The sequence below is a fragment of the Stegastes partitus genome, unplaced genomic scaffold (genome assembly GCF_000690725.1).
Source record: "Stegastes partitus isolate 25-593 unplaced genomic scaffold, Stegastes_partitus-1.0.2 Scaffold160, whole genome shotgun sequence".
Lineage (NCBI taxonomy): Eukaryota > Metazoa > Chordata > Actinopteri > Pomacentridae > Stegastes > Stegastes partitus.
The window spans coordinates 156,876-171,580 of record NW_007577891.1 but is presented as its reverse complement, the minus strand read 5'-3'; the positions used below and the strand labels follow the sequence as shown (position 1 = coordinate 171,580).

General features: G+C 41.6%; 2 protein-coding genes across 2 annotated transcripts in view; one reads left to right on the top strand and one right to left on the bottom strand.

The window, feature by feature from the left end:
• myot (myotilin) overlaps positions 1 to 3,394 on the top strand; it is a 41,012-nt gene extending 37,618 nt beyond the window's left edge. The window contains exon 19 of the mRNA XM_008279488.1: positions 368 to 3,394. Within this exon, the coding sequence (XP_008277710.1) occupies positions 368 to 510 (143 nt within the window). The 3' untranslated portion in view covers positions 511 to 3,394. The remainder of the gene's footprint in view (positions 1 to 367) is intronic.
• An 85-nt stretch (positions 3,395 to 3,479) lies between these two features.
• On the bottom strand, positions 3,480 to 14,665 carry hdac3 (histone deacetylase 3). Its single transcript, XM_008279467.1, has 15 exons — positions 14,490 to 14,665; positions 13,003 to 13,085; positions 12,762 to 12,904; positions 12,233 to 12,314; positions 10,724 to 10,780; positions 10,585 to 10,640; positions 10,368 to 10,501; positions 9,163 to 9,243; positions 9,014 to 9,087; positions 8,869 to 8,933; positions 7,829 to 7,918; positions 7,652 to 7,710; positions 6,713 to 6,792; positions 5,287 to 5,444; positions 3,480 to 4,545 (listed from the first exon to the last, which is right to left on the bottom strand). Exons 1-15 carry the CDS (start codon positions 14,542 to 14,544, stop codon positions 4,476 to 4,478), a joined length of 1,287 nt encoding a protein of 428 aa, XP_008277689.1. The 5' UTR covers positions 14,545 to 14,665; the 3' UTR covers positions 3,480 to 4,475.
• Positions 14,666 to 14,705: the final 40 nt, after the last annotated feature.

Sequence of the window (14,705 nt, the reverse complement as noted above, 5' to 3'; positions counted from 1 at the left end):
GACAGCTGTGGACCCATTGTTCCCAGTTAAGAATGTGCTGGTAACATATCTGGCAGCGATCCATGGCGTGCTGTTCTGTGCTGTGACGTGCACGGCAGAAGAGTTATTTTCAGACAACCTGGCATGAAAAGAATTTTTAGCCAAGCAGCAGTGAGATGTGTCGCTGCTCCTGGTGGCACCGCTGATGGTATCTGCTGCTCTGGAGGAGGCCAGCGGATAAAGACCAGCTTTAGATGTGCTGCAGTAACATGACAGCTTTTTCTTTTTCTGGTTTCTACAGACTGATTAACAACAAAGCAACACAACAAGCCACAGTCTGAATCGATGGAGGAACATTTACGTTCTCTCCTTTCTCCGCCCCCTCCAGCTCGCACAACCCCGGCCATGAAGACGGCGCCCCCCGGCTCCAAGACGCTGAAGCTGCTGTCGTCTCTGAGCCACGTTCCCGCTCTGACGGTGGAGAGTCCGGCCCAGCACACCGCCCCGCTGTACGAGAGCGAAGAGCTGTAGGCCCCGAACACTCCCCCACACCCCCCACCAGCCATCACCTCCGAACTGTTAAACCGGGCTGTAACGTCAGGGCAGAAACAGCTCCACACACGAGCACAGATTAGAAGCACCGCAGCACACATCGGGGTAGTTTAGACCGAAAAGGCTTCGTTAAACCAGCAGCGCCGGGGTCGAGGTACAAGGCAGCTACGCTCTGCCAAATTTACAACATTTGTAATAACTGACAGTAAGACACAGATGTTCCTCCATCCTCCAGAGGTGGAGCGATTCAACAACTGCTCCTGTAAAGCTTGTTTTGGAGCCGCTTTGTTTCCACAGCGTAGGACTCCTCATATTGTCCATCTGCTGCTGTTTGTCACCGCCGTCCCTGCCCTCCTGTCGCTGCCTTCGTTGGTTCATGCTTGATGAGCCTTTAAGTCTCTGCTTTACTTTCTCCGGCCCGTCCCAGAATGCTGCACCTCGGTCATGGATGTATTAATAGACCTGACTCTGGCGTGGCAGGCGGCCCTGGTGCCAGGTTCTGTCCCAGAGGCCTTAACACGGCAGCACAAGCTCCTGTAGTCCATTAACATTTAGAACACTGATGACAGAACAAATGGGCTGTTGGTTTTGAATTTAGTATTTTGTAGACGTTAGCCAGAGCGAAGATGCAGACCGAGCCTGAGAAACCAGACACCAGGACATACAGGCAGTGCACCTAAAATCTGTCAACTTAACACTTTCATTGGTTCCACCGGTTCACCTGTTTGAGTGTCTCTGGGCCCTGCACAGGTAGATTACCTCACTCAGTTTAACTTTAATACATTAGAGCTCTTTACTTCAGTCATTGTGGGAGACTAGAGGCTTCTCTGTGCACGGTACATCCAGCAGCATCTACTGGTGCATGTGAGGTGTTTATGGGACGTCTGTGAATTATAGCATCAGAAAGCAATGTGGCTAACACTCAGGTCTCTCCCTCTAAACGTCTGCATGCACAGCGACCACCAACCACCACAACCTTTAGCCAACATTGTTAGTATTACAGAGAGTTCAGCAAAAGTTATTTAAAATGTTAAGAAAAAAAAACTCTCCAAGACACTCGTTCCACGTTGTGGCAGATTTATGGCTAACAGCAAATTGACGCAGAAATGAAAATCATATTTACCACTGCCTCGAATAAAGCCAAAGACAAGCTGCCTTACAAGAAGTCTCAGATCCTTTCTGTGGAAAAAATATTTATCTGCAACTTTAGTCCAGTTTATAACCATTTATAGACTCTGTTAGGAAAGAACCACTATTGGAACTCACAACAAGGTAATGCTTAACATGTAGCATTTAAACAACTTTTCATACATCGGTGCAACCAGTGTAACAGTGTAGCCCTGCTGTGTGCTGCTGTCTCTAGAACAGCAGTCTCCAACCACTGGGACACAGACCGGTACCGTCCCACACAGAAAGAATAAAAAGGTTTAATTAGTTTCTGGCGGACTCTGCAGGATGTTTTATTTTGAAAAATGACAAGCTCGTCTTCCCATCCCTTCCGTCTGGGCTTGTTTCTGGGACTTGACTGTCAGTTTTCATGTCCAGCTATTAAACAGAATCGTTGAAACGAATAAAAAAAAAAACTAACTTCTCTGGAGAGCGTCTTTGAAAAGATTGATGCTGAGACAGAAGAAAAAGTCAAAACATGTTTAGCAATAAAGAGTAATTTTACTTATTTTGAACACTTCTTATCTGTTACGTGTGTGACGACCGGTCTGTTGAAAATATTTTTTCTTTAAACCTGTCCGTGGTGCAAAACAGGTTGGAGACCGCTGATGTAGAAAGCAGAAATAAACTACATTTCCCACAATCCAACAGTGCCACCACCTGTCACACTCTGCACTTTAACCCTGACGTCCGGTCGCTGCCCTTCTTCCCTCCGTTTCAGCTTTCCCTGAATCATTGCTAGCTAATATTTGAGCCTCCATGTTGAGGAACTCGTCCCTGATTCACTGCTGCTGCCTCTGATGTGTCTGTAAAACCTTTAACTGGAGAAGAAAGTCGCATTTTGAACCTTTCATACTAATCAGATGTTGCTCAGAGTCTCTGCTGTGGTAAATTCAGCCTCGTATGTGTTTTTAGAAGTTATACGGTATAACGTGAATGAAGCTATTTATTTGAACTGAAGTTAGTAGTTGTCAGTGTTGCCTCTCTGGCTGCAGTCAGAGATCCAGAACACGAGCAGGCTGCCATCCTGATACCGACTGAACACAAAACCCATCTGCACTCAAAGCACCGTTCAGACCTTTAACGTTTACATTTTATCACATCTGCAGTGCAGATAAGACGTTTTACACTTCAAAAGGAAACCATCACTTCTCTCTTTAAATGCATGTTTCTACGATTCTGTCTTTGTGTTAAGTTCAGTGACGGCCATCAGTTTGTCAGCCTGCACACTTCATAAACAGATCTATCATAAACGGAGCTTGAGTTGCCTGCTTATCTTGGAATTGCTTATTATTACCAGCCTGGAGCTTATTTTAAAAAAAAAAGTAAATAAATGAGAGAAAACTTGTATTTTTAGCTGGATCTGCATGCAAGTGAAAATCTGGCATTTGAATCCTGTGTGTCCAGATTTTTGGGCCTCAGGTGGTGGAGAAAAAAAAAAAAAAGCATTTTCTGGCTTAAACGTTGCCCCTGATGTCACGATATAAACGGATGTATTTGGGCTGAGTTTACACAGGAGCATCTAAACCTCTCTGTGCTCGTCTGATCCAGCATCGCAGCCTGTCGCTCTGCTTTGGATTTGCTTGACGCACGAGAGGAAGTTAAAATTCTGCAGGTGTGTGTTTCTCCTGAAGTACTGTTTGTTGTGTAAGAACATATCACTGGATGAATGAGGAATAAAATCTATGTGACCTTGGCTTTGCTTCCTGGTTGTTTTTTTGTCTCCCTCTAGTGGCGGCGAAGGAAACTGATTTAATACATTGACACACACACAGGTGGGATTCTATTCATTTTTTTTTTTATTAAAAACAAATCAATGACAATATCAAAAATCACATAAAAGCTGTTTTCTGGCTAAAAGAGGACTGGAGGTGTTTCTAGTAACTGTACATCTGTCATGAGTTTATTGTAATAAAGTTGTACTCTGATTCCTGCCAGCCTCGCCAACGCTCTTCTCCTACATCAACAACAGTTCATACATCACGTCCGTATGTACAGTAATGTGACGAGAAATAGAAAAAAGGAATGAAAAGGCAGGAGGGGAGCAGCTCCGTCCTGTGAGAATCCAAATCAGCGTTAAAGTGAAAGTGCCCAGCTCCGGCTTCTCAGAGCTGTAAGGCACATGAACAACACCAGACATACAGCTCCAGAGAGGCTGTAAAAATCAGAACAGCGTTGAACTGAAATGACATTTTGAATTATCTGTACGTTTGGAGGGAAGAAGAAGAAGAAGAAGAAGAAAAAGCAGTTTTGCGTGGTTCTAAACATCTGAACCGGCTGATGTGTGACTAATGGATCCTGGCAGGCGCCCTCGTGTTCGCCCGTAAGGTGAAATAAATCAAAACCTTCCTCGTGCCTTTTCTTTGACACCTGCTTCAAACTTACAAGGTGATGCGCATGTGAAAAAAAAAAAAACCCTCGGTGTCACGCAGAGCTGCTCTTAAATCCGACCAACTGACAGAAAGTCCATCTACAGCTGCAGCCTCGAAAAGCCAAACACATTTCATTACTAAGAAAACACCGAAAGGAAAACAAGTGGGAATAAAACTGTGCGCTTACAGGGAAGAAACAAAATAAAGGTTGTTTTTACATGGATGGACGCTGATAAACCTCACGTCTTAAAAAGTACTTCGCTCGAACGTCGCTGAGGCTGAAAACAAACTCAGCGACGTTATTTACACGACTGTGGTGCAGCGTCATGGCGGCTCTGATGGAGGCAGGACAGCTCAGAGTCTTTTAGGTTCCTCCAGAAACGTTTCAGGTGTGCGTTGGAGCCGTCAGATCTCCACGTCGCTCTCTTTGTCGTTGTCGTGGTCGCCGTCGTAGAACTCGTTCGCTGCTTCTGGCCTGAAGAATTCAAGATGGAGAAATTCAGACAACAGTTCTGCAGACAACAAACGTTAATGCATAAAGTTCTAAAGTTCCATATCCCTATTGTGCAAGGTGTCAATGGTTGTCTTTTGGACAACTGTCAGGTCAGCAGTCTTCCCCATGATTGTGTAGCCTACAGAACTAGACTGAGGGACCATTTAAAGGCCTTTGCAGGTGTTTTTAGTTAATTAGCTGATTAGAGCGTGGCATCAGGTGTCGCCAATATTGAACCTTTCCACAATATTCTAATTTTCCGAGGTAGTGAATTTGGGATTTTCATTAGTATTCAGGTATAATCATCAAAATTAAGAGAAACAAACATTTGAAATACATCAGTCTGTGTGTAATGAATGAATATAATGTACAAGTTTCACTTTTTGAATGGAATTACTGAAATAAATACACTTTTTCATGATATTCTAATTATATGACCAGCACCTGTATATAAGAGTCTGTGCAACATCAGTATTTTTCTACTTTGGGACAAACCTGAGCCATATTAGCATTTGTCTATCACTATTTCTGCTCATTAAAGAATCTGTAATACCATTCACATGTGCAATATTATTTCAACATCTAGAGGAATGTGGATGATCTGCGCTAGTGCTTAGGTACATTTTTTGTTTATTTTTAATTTCCTAAATGGTTTTCTCTCTCCTTTGTTGCTGTGGGGTTAATAAAGGATGATTTTATGTGTGACTCCTCATCGTCTCTGACCTGGTGTAGTTTTCCTCGGCGCCCCTCTCGTCCGGGTCGGGCTCGTCGTTGCGTTCGTAGCTCAGCATGTCGGACGGAACGTCGTGGATCTGGACGCTGGGCGCGTGGTTCAGCATCTTCAGGTTCTCGAACACCGTCTGACGGATCTGCTCCAAGTACTGCAGCGACGAGACGAAGACAGGAAGCCGTGAACATTCAGACACATGTAGGACCAGAAGAAAGGCTCACAAACCGGTTCAGACATCATGGATACGTAACACTGACGCTTCATCAGACTGTTAAAGTTAAAGTGTTGAAGTTAGTTTGTCAGTCTGTTTGAGTTAACTGTCATTGAGACATAGGTCAGATTTCCATTATTGTTCCTCCCAGCTTCATTCAGATGATTAGAGTGTGAGGTTAGACGGTACATCGAGTGATTATGTATTTGTATTCTTGATATATATATGTTTATATTTTTCTTTTTTGTACACCGTAAGACTTTGAGAAACAACATTTCAATTTCTCTGTATTTAAGAGCACATGTAGAGATAACAATAAAGTTCACTTCGATGTCTGATACATAATAAGCTAAAGACTGAATCCAAACTACTAACAAGATTGTCAAACTGTATAAATAACAAACAGCCAAGTTTATTTACAACTAGCTAAACCCTGTAAATTCTCTCTAAGTGTTATGATAATTTATTGAACTACATAAAATGTGTTTCATAGCTCTGAGGTTGTTTTAATATTTAGCTCTTCTTCTATCTGTAGGCTCGGAGGCATTCATGTTGACAATAACATAAACATCCTGCTGTCAGGCTGTGAAAGTTAAAAACAACTAATAAAAAACTTGATATGACAGAAAAATATTTGGAGTTTAGTAAATGGATCCTACTTTTATAGAACAGTAACATCCTGAGAGCTGTGATGGACCTCATTTAACTACAGCTGATGAACTGTGACTCAGTTCACCTTCAATCCTGTCGTCATGTTCTGGAGGTTTTAGAAGTAATTAGTGAAGTTACTGCTGTTGTTTCATGTGTGCAGCTCGTTCTCGTTGGAGAAGCTCATATGGATCCTGCTGCTGCCAGATATTTTAGGTATTTATTGAACTCAGAGGAAAAACTCCTACAAACAGCTGGAAGCAACAAACTAAACCTCAGCTGCTGTTAACATTTAGCCAAAACCTGGAACACATGTTTTACTGGTGAGTTTCTTGAATGCTAGAATCTTATGAATCTTATCAATCAGTGAAAGTCGAAGCAGTTCAGACTTATGCCGTGTTGAAAGTGACACGGAGATGTTACCGGGTCCAACACGGTAATTTAAATCAGAACTTTCACAGGAAATGAAGCAGGATGAAGACATGAAGACGACACGTTCAGATGCCGTCAGGTTTGGGGGAAATGAACGCATGTATGAAAGTACTGGACGATGTTGGTACCTGTCTGGAGTTCTGGTTCTCTATCCGAGTGCTGACATCCGGATGCAGCGTGAAGTCTGGAGCAAAGTACTCAAAATACTCTGCAAGGAAAGAGAATAAAAGTGGAGGGCATCAGACAAACAGGAATGACTTCAGCTCCTTGTCTTCTACATTCCTCATGTCCTTGTTTATCACAAATGATCCACTCAGATGTAAAAGTAGCTCCTAAAAACTTCTAAACACACAAGTGTAGGATTCCTAACTTGCTTTTCTGAGTCTAATTCTCAAAATATTTTAACTCTAAAAGTAAATCCTAAAGTGTGAGATAACAATATAGCAATAATACTTTCTTAGCAATACAACTTGATTGTTTAAAATTCCTAAACATTAAATCAACCCACTGACAAAACAACAGCCTAATAACTGGATATGACGGTTTACACAGTTCTGTAGACCTGATTGTATATTACATGTGCAGAAACACAGATTATGTGCATATTGAAGAAATAAAACTGGTTTCAAGTCCAAGTTAAGTTGATTCTCTATTAAACCACTGCTGATGAAACATGTGTGAACCTGCAGATGTGCTCAGAGGACACCTGAGGGCTCAACAGGTTCAACTATGACTTGTTAGTTTAACTGAAACAAAGCCGATCCAACACCTCTAGCTCTGTGTACTCATGACAGTCACAGAGAGCTCAACCAATCCCTGCAGACATCGTAGGTTCATTCATGAAGCGTGATGTAATTTCTAACAACAGCTTTGCTGTAAAAACCCTCACAGCTCCTCTGAACCTCCAGTAGATGGCGCTAAAGACTAAAGATGCTCAGCAGCAGCTCTGATTAATTCAGTTTCTGTGTGAGCCGCTGACACAGGACATGTTTTAGGACACATTTAGCCACTTTGGGCAACAAGAAGACACCTGAAGAAACACGACATGATGCAGAAGAACAACTCACCGCTATACGGCAGCTCATCACTGATGGACTCATCCACCAACAGAGACGTCTCAAAAGTCCTGCAGCACAAAACAACAACAACAGGTTACTCTCATTGACCGAGCTGCAGCTGGATATTTTTTGATATTGATGCTGTTAAAGCCACTGATTCATTTATTGATTGTGTGTCAGACTGACCAGCAGCGAGCCACGTTCCTCACAGTGTACCCTCCTCCTCCCAGCACCAGCAGAGGAATCTTAAAACTCTTGACAAACTCCACACACTCGCTGGAAGACACAACAGGATGCACACACATGTTAAAGACAAGAGGCAGCTGTTATCTTTATTTATTACATCTGTTTTAACATATCAATATGTGTGTATATTCATAATCTGACACTGTTTTCTTTTTGCAGCCATTCTGGTGCAACAGCATCCATGTTTTTTTTCTTCTCCACCATGATGTAACTGATCTTTTCTTTCTATAACTTCTCAGGTGCAACAACAGAAATCAAACACCGTTGTTCTGTATAAATCTATAATTCTACACATCAGCTGGGTGCATCATCCATCATGTGCCATCAGTACATGTTGATGTACTGATGGCACATCAGGAAAACAGTCTTTATTTTTATCTTTGCTGTATTTTTGCTTTTCTTGTCTTGTTTCTTACTACGTTTTATTTGCTGGAATGTAAATTTTCTCAATGAGGGATCAATATCTTATGTTAAACTCATAACTTAAATGCATTTGTGGTTTGTATTTTCCACCTACAGTATGTTTCCAGGGTTTTTATATCATTTTTAGACATGCAGCGCCTAAACGTTTCTATTCAAATGAGGGCTCTGAGTTGAACTAGTTCACAGTGAGCAGCAGGAGCTCTGAGTGATGCTCTACTGCTCAGAATAAAAGTGGACATGGACATGAGGTGACTAGAAGACTGCTCAGTTACTGTTTCTCTTATTCACAGCCTTTTTGCTGCTGCGCTGCTGATCTCAGTTCATTTATAGTGAATCTTTTCAGCCCAGTTTAACCTGCAGGAGACTGTGAGACTCCTGTAATGTGTTTTACTGTTAGAGAGGAAATAAATTCATGACCAGCAGGAAGAGACGTCACTAATGAAGATGAAATACAGTCGACATAAAGCGCCTAACCTTCCAAATCAGTCAAAGACACGTTTGCTGTTTCAAAACAACACACTCGACTTTAACCAGGAGACGTGTGATTTAAGTCTCACCCGTGCCCTCGTATGCTGAGGTTGAAGCAGCCCAGCCGGTCGCAGCCCAGAGAATCGGCTCCACACTGCAAACACACAGTCATTTATAATTTCACTACATGACACACGACGTCAGATTTGGACCTGAAGCTGTCTTCAGACTGACCTGCAGGACGATGCAGGTGGGCTGGTAGAAGTCCACCACCTGCTTGATAACCGGCTGGAACAGCTGCCTGTAGCCTGAAACACAGTGGAGACGGTGTCAGGTGGAATCTTAAACTTCTGATGTGTCAGTAATCAGGTTTTTGGACTCACTCTGGTCATCGATGCCGTCTCTCAGGGGAACGTTGAGGCAGTAGTAGCGGCCGCTCTCTGCACCGACCTCGTACATGTCACCTACAAGAAACACATTTTATCTGTTATTGTACATGTACAGAGACAACCAGTTAATGAGGTTGTACACTGCAAAAAAATAAAAATCCAGCAAAAACGGTGCCAGAAAACAACAAGTTCAAGCATTTTGGAAACCTGTAACAGTCAAATATTGATAAAACTGTGCAAATAATAACAAATATTAATAGAATAACAGTATTTTTTACAGATATAAATGCAGTAATCAGGTGGCTACGATCACACAGTGTGAAAGAGCATACAGAACATCCATCCATCATCTATACGCTGCTTAATCTTCACTAGGGTCGTGGGGGGCTGGAGTCTATCCCAGCTGACTCAGGGTGAAGGCAGGAGACACCCTGGACAGGTAACCAGTCTATCACAGGGCTACACTTAGAGACAGACAACCAAGCACACTCACATTCACACCTATGGACAATTTAGAATCACCAATTAACCTCAGCATGTTCGTGGACTGTGTGGGAGGAAGCTGGAGAACCCAGAGAGAATCCACACTGCACGGGGAGAACATGCAAACTCCATGCAGAAAGATCCCGGGTGTCCTCACCGGGACGTAAACCGGGGATCTTCTAGCTACGAGATGATGGTGCTAACCACCGAGCAGCCTTGCAGCCCCATACAGAACATATACTAAAAAAAATACAGAGTTTTGATGTGCAGAATATTAATAGTTTTGGCCGTAAAATAATAAAAAGTCAACATGTCAATCCATATTTTTTTCTGTGATTTTACTAGTTTGTATCTGTACTTTCACAAAACAGAGAAAAACTGTAAAATAACAAGAAATAGTTCAATAAAATTACAGTTTAAAACGTTCTAAGAGCTGTAACAGTGCAGCCAGAAAACTCTGACATGACAAAGCAAAGCTCGCTGCTACTTTTTAAGATTCACTGCGGCTCAGTAAATCCGTTCATCTGCTAAGCCTCGTGTGTCCTACTTCTTCTGAAAATGAATGAGCACCAAGAGGTCCAACAACAAAGAAACCTCTTATTTGTCTGTTTGTGCTGCTCATAAGCAAAACATTCTGATGAATATTTTTAGAACGTACCCTCAACAACACTATCTTAACAGCAAAGCATCTTTTAGATATTTAAAGCAGCACCGACCCGTTCCAGGGAAAAAGTAGTTCCCGTATTTGTGGAAGGACACGGTCATGACTCGGTCCGTCAGGTAGAAGGCTTCCTGGACGCCGTCGCCGTGGTGAATGTCTATATCGATGTAGAGCACTCGAGGGTGATACCTGTAACCACACAGAGTGGGAGAGTTGTGAAAAGTCCCACAGCGAACATGAGGTGAACGTTACTGAGTCGAGCGTCGTCTTACTTGAGAAGCTCCAGAATACTGATGACGATGTCGTTGACGTAGCAAAACCCCGACGCCTGCAAACAGGAGAAACATCTTAATCTGGAACTACGCAAAGAGCAGAACAGAATGACATCAACACAGGGGACTTTGTTCTGACCTCGAACTTCTTGGCGTGATGCAAACCTCCGGCCCAGTTGATGGCGATGTCACAGATCTGGAAAATAAAGAAACGTCAACATCAGTTAAAACAGGACGCATGAGTTCAGATTCCTGCCAGTATTTTCCAAAACATTTTGGCCCAATGATAGTTCATGAAAATGTTTTTTGCATCTAACTGCAGAGAAGATTTAACATATTACTGCACCTCTTCCTGTTATTATCGTCCTCTGACAGATGCAGACACAAAATAAAACACTTCTCATACGAACACATTCACGGGACAAAAATACTTCAACATATTTGTAAAGCGTGACCCATTGTTTATGTAACATTTTCAAATGAAACTGTAAAATTTCTGACCAATTAATTTTCAATAGATATTTTATTTTTAAGCCTTTACTGGTTGATGTACAGGATAGACAAAAAATCAGCCTTGGCTTCAGCCGATACCTTTTTCGGTTACAGAGTTTGTTGAATTTTTTTGTGAGAAAAAAAATGTTTCATTCAAGCATGTGTAATAATTCTTGTGTCAGCTGAATGCACACAAATTCAATGTTTGTACTGTAGATTGTAACCGAAACAAACCATTCATTCATTCATGCCAATAACAGAGTGCATCCCTAATTTAAAAGTCTCAAAATCCCCATAAAGGAGCAGGAAGGTTAACGCAGCTTTACTGTCATGTAGCGCCTTAACGATTTTATCAACAGAAAACGAATCAGCCTCAATCGTAATAGCTGAGTTTCATTGATATTCAACTAAAAACTGTGAAAAAAAACGTCAAAAATTCACTCAAAACTCATCAACATAAGGCATCTGAGAAAGTTGCAATGAATGTTTTTTCACCATTTATCAGCTGATCGACAAACTTACTTAATAATGACGGAAATAATTGCCATCATGTAAAACAAGCAGCTGTGGAACACATTAGTAAACATTTTCTCTCCATGTTAATATATCAGCAATGAGAATAAAGACAAAGCACTGAACAAATAGAACAAAGTCATATTAGCATCATAAGCTCAGTGATGTAGAGTCCAGGATGTACCTGTGACATGACTGGACCATTTTCATTCAACTGGCAGAGCACGGCCGATTTTTAAAAATCTTTTTCTCAGACTCACAGGACTCACTGGTCAGAACTCGGGGACATTAAAGCAGCAGCCGTGTTGCTGCTGTTTCAACACAACAACAACAGATTAGATTGTTAACGCAGCCTGAGGATGAGCTGTCCACTGATTTAGGCATCATCTGCTGCACACGTGTGTCCCTTTAATCAACAGCTTCTTTGTAGTAAAACACAAACAAGACAGGAAGCGAACACGGCTGCAACTGAAATAACAACAAAAACCACTAAATCAGTGCTGACCATGCCTTTGATGGGGAGCTGCCTCAACAGCACAGACCACCACATTCACTCTCACCAACACTAAAAGCATCCGTTAGAGTTGTGTGTTTGTATTGTTTGTGTGTGTGTGTGTTTGTATTGTGTGTGTGTGGGCGTTACCTTGTGATTTAGCTGTGTGGCTCCCTGTAAAGATGCTCCTGTGTATCTGGAGCAGAACTCAAATAGACCTGGAAACACAGGACTGAAACACACACACAAAATCATTTGGTTATGGGTTAGTCTGGTTTCTACCAGCTGTGATAATCAAACAGGCTGCTAAATGCTGCGTTTACGCTGCAGACTGATCAACAAAATTTCAGAGGTGTAAGTAAGCAATCGAACAGCTTCAGGTGACTACGCATGACAGTCACGACTATCAGTCCACGTAGAGTCAATGCACCAGGTTGGTTTTACTCTTTTGACAGAAATCTGTACATTTTCATCTCATTTTAGAGCATTTGATAAACAAAAAAGGCAATTATGCTCAAGTAAATCAAACCCCAATTAACATGAGTGGTTTAAAATTAATAGTTTTTATCAATTCTCACTTCTTATGAGCTTGGCACAAGTTAAAACCTCTCCCCAAAAATTCCTCTCTGCAGGAAAATCCCCTGTTCGTATGATTTGTATAAAGAAAGGCGCTACTCACCAGTCGTCTCCTACGTTAAATGTGTTGAGGCTCTTTGTGAAGCCCTGCATGTTATTGGGGCTGACTTTCTGCAGGAAGTCGATGTAGTCTTCAGAGTGGAACCGACACATGTCGTGCTGAGAGGCTTTGTAAGGCTTGAACACCTGGTTAGAAAAAGAACATTTGATAAAGCACAGTGTGAACTTTTTGAGCATTTTCCTCTTTGTGATCAAATGGTGAATCAGTCAGTTCATCTCCTCACCATCATTTTCTTGTAGAGTCCATAGTGCAGAACCAGACTGTGAGTGAGCGACAGACGGTGAGGCTTCATCGGGTGTCCAGCACCTAAAGGAGACGCACAGGTTTCAGATTATAGTGCAAATATTCAAATAATGTCAGTGACTTTCATGAAAATGTCTCATTGCTATTTTTCTGGGTAACAATTTTAAAACATGTGATGGAGCATTGCCACATAAGACATAATTAAAAGTCTATCAGACAAGCGCTGCATAAATTTATAAAACCACCGACACAACAGTTTAAACTCTGGCTCAGTTGTGCTGCAAAATGTAAAATTATATAACAAGACTGGGCTCAAACTAGCTGCACCACAGCCTGAACCACATGTTGATCAACAGGCAGCAGTTTGCACTAAACTACCAGATTCCTCATATGTGTAAACCTACTTGGCAATAAATATCATTCTGATCCCAATTCTGATAAACAATCCCTGAAAGCTTCAGTCTACTTGGAATAAATCAAACTGACTTACAGCATTGAGAAGAAGCAGCTTTACTGTTATTTTACAAAGACACAACATTTCGTTTGGCATCACCTTAGTAGCAGCTAATATGGTCACAGGTTTAAGAAAGAAAAAAAAAACCTTAAAAGGTGATATAAATAATAAAATAGCAATAAAATAGAAGTGCAAGAGAGCACTTGTTAGAATAAGTCCATAAATTAGGAGTGTCATGGTTCCTGTCTCTTTCACAGCCATGGGGAGAAAAAACTGTGTTGGACTCATTAGTTAACAGTCTGACCACCTATATTCTAAATTGCAGTATTTGCTGTTTGGTTATTTCACCGTTTTACTGTGATTTTGATTTAAAATCTAGTAACTTTTCATTCAGACTAAAAGCTTACACAAACTAAAATACATCAAATATGTAGAACAGACTAAACAGTTTTGTTTTTTTTAAGTGTAGACAGGAAAAATAATCTCCTGCAAGACAATAGTCCATATTAGGTACATCTGCACATGTTGGGTCCATATTCTGAACAATCTGAAACAAGCGTTTAACTTTGAAGTCGCACGGTGCACTGCCAGAAAATGACATAAAGTGTCGTATTATATTACTTTCCTGTCGACAGTTACACAACATTCAGTGCTAACCCACTAAAGTGACTGCAGAAACCACTTAGACGTTTCAGTAAAATGCCAAAACGGGAAAATACGGAACACAAACATGACAACAACTGTCATAAACGTCAAGACTGTTGACGTTATAGCAACAAGCTAGTCAATGAGCAAAACCAAGCGCTTTGGAATATACTCACGAAGCTGCATTAAAAATAAAAGTATGCACTCAAAATGATCACAACAGGTCTCCAAATGTTCCTGCAAAGCGTGATATGCTTCAAACTACACGTAAAAATGAAACACATCCTTGCAGTGATTAGCATGTAGCTAGCTTCCTTTAGCAGCAGCTCCCTTTGTAAAGGCCTGCTCACAACGACAACCAAACTCACCGTAATGAAAGTTGCCCACGTCTGGGTCGTAAAAGTACGAGGTTCTGTTTGTCATTCTGAAAAAGCAATATGTCCCGACTTTCTTTGAAAAACTGTTCTCCGTCTTGCAGTTAAAAAAGCCGCATTTTTCTTTCAATTAGCAGACAGCCGCCATAGTAAACACCGAGGGGCTACGTCATCAGCCGGGGACGGTAGTGACGGAGAGGGGCGGGGGAG

Bases quoted from the DNA above. Each gene is read 5' to 3' on its own strand.
- hdac3 (XM_008279467.1), bottom strand. From the start codon at position 14,544: ATGACAAACAGAACCTCGTACTTTTACGACCCAGACGTGGGCAACTTT. The intron at 10,502-10,584 runs GTAAGACGACGC...GTGTGGTTACAG, and splicing joins AGTATTCTGGAGCTTCTCAA to GTATCACCCTCGAGTGCTCT. The intron at 6,793-7,651 runs GTGAGTTGTTCT...CTTTCCTTGCAG, and splicing joins TGATGAGCTGCCGTATAGCG to AGTATTTTGAGTACTTTGCT.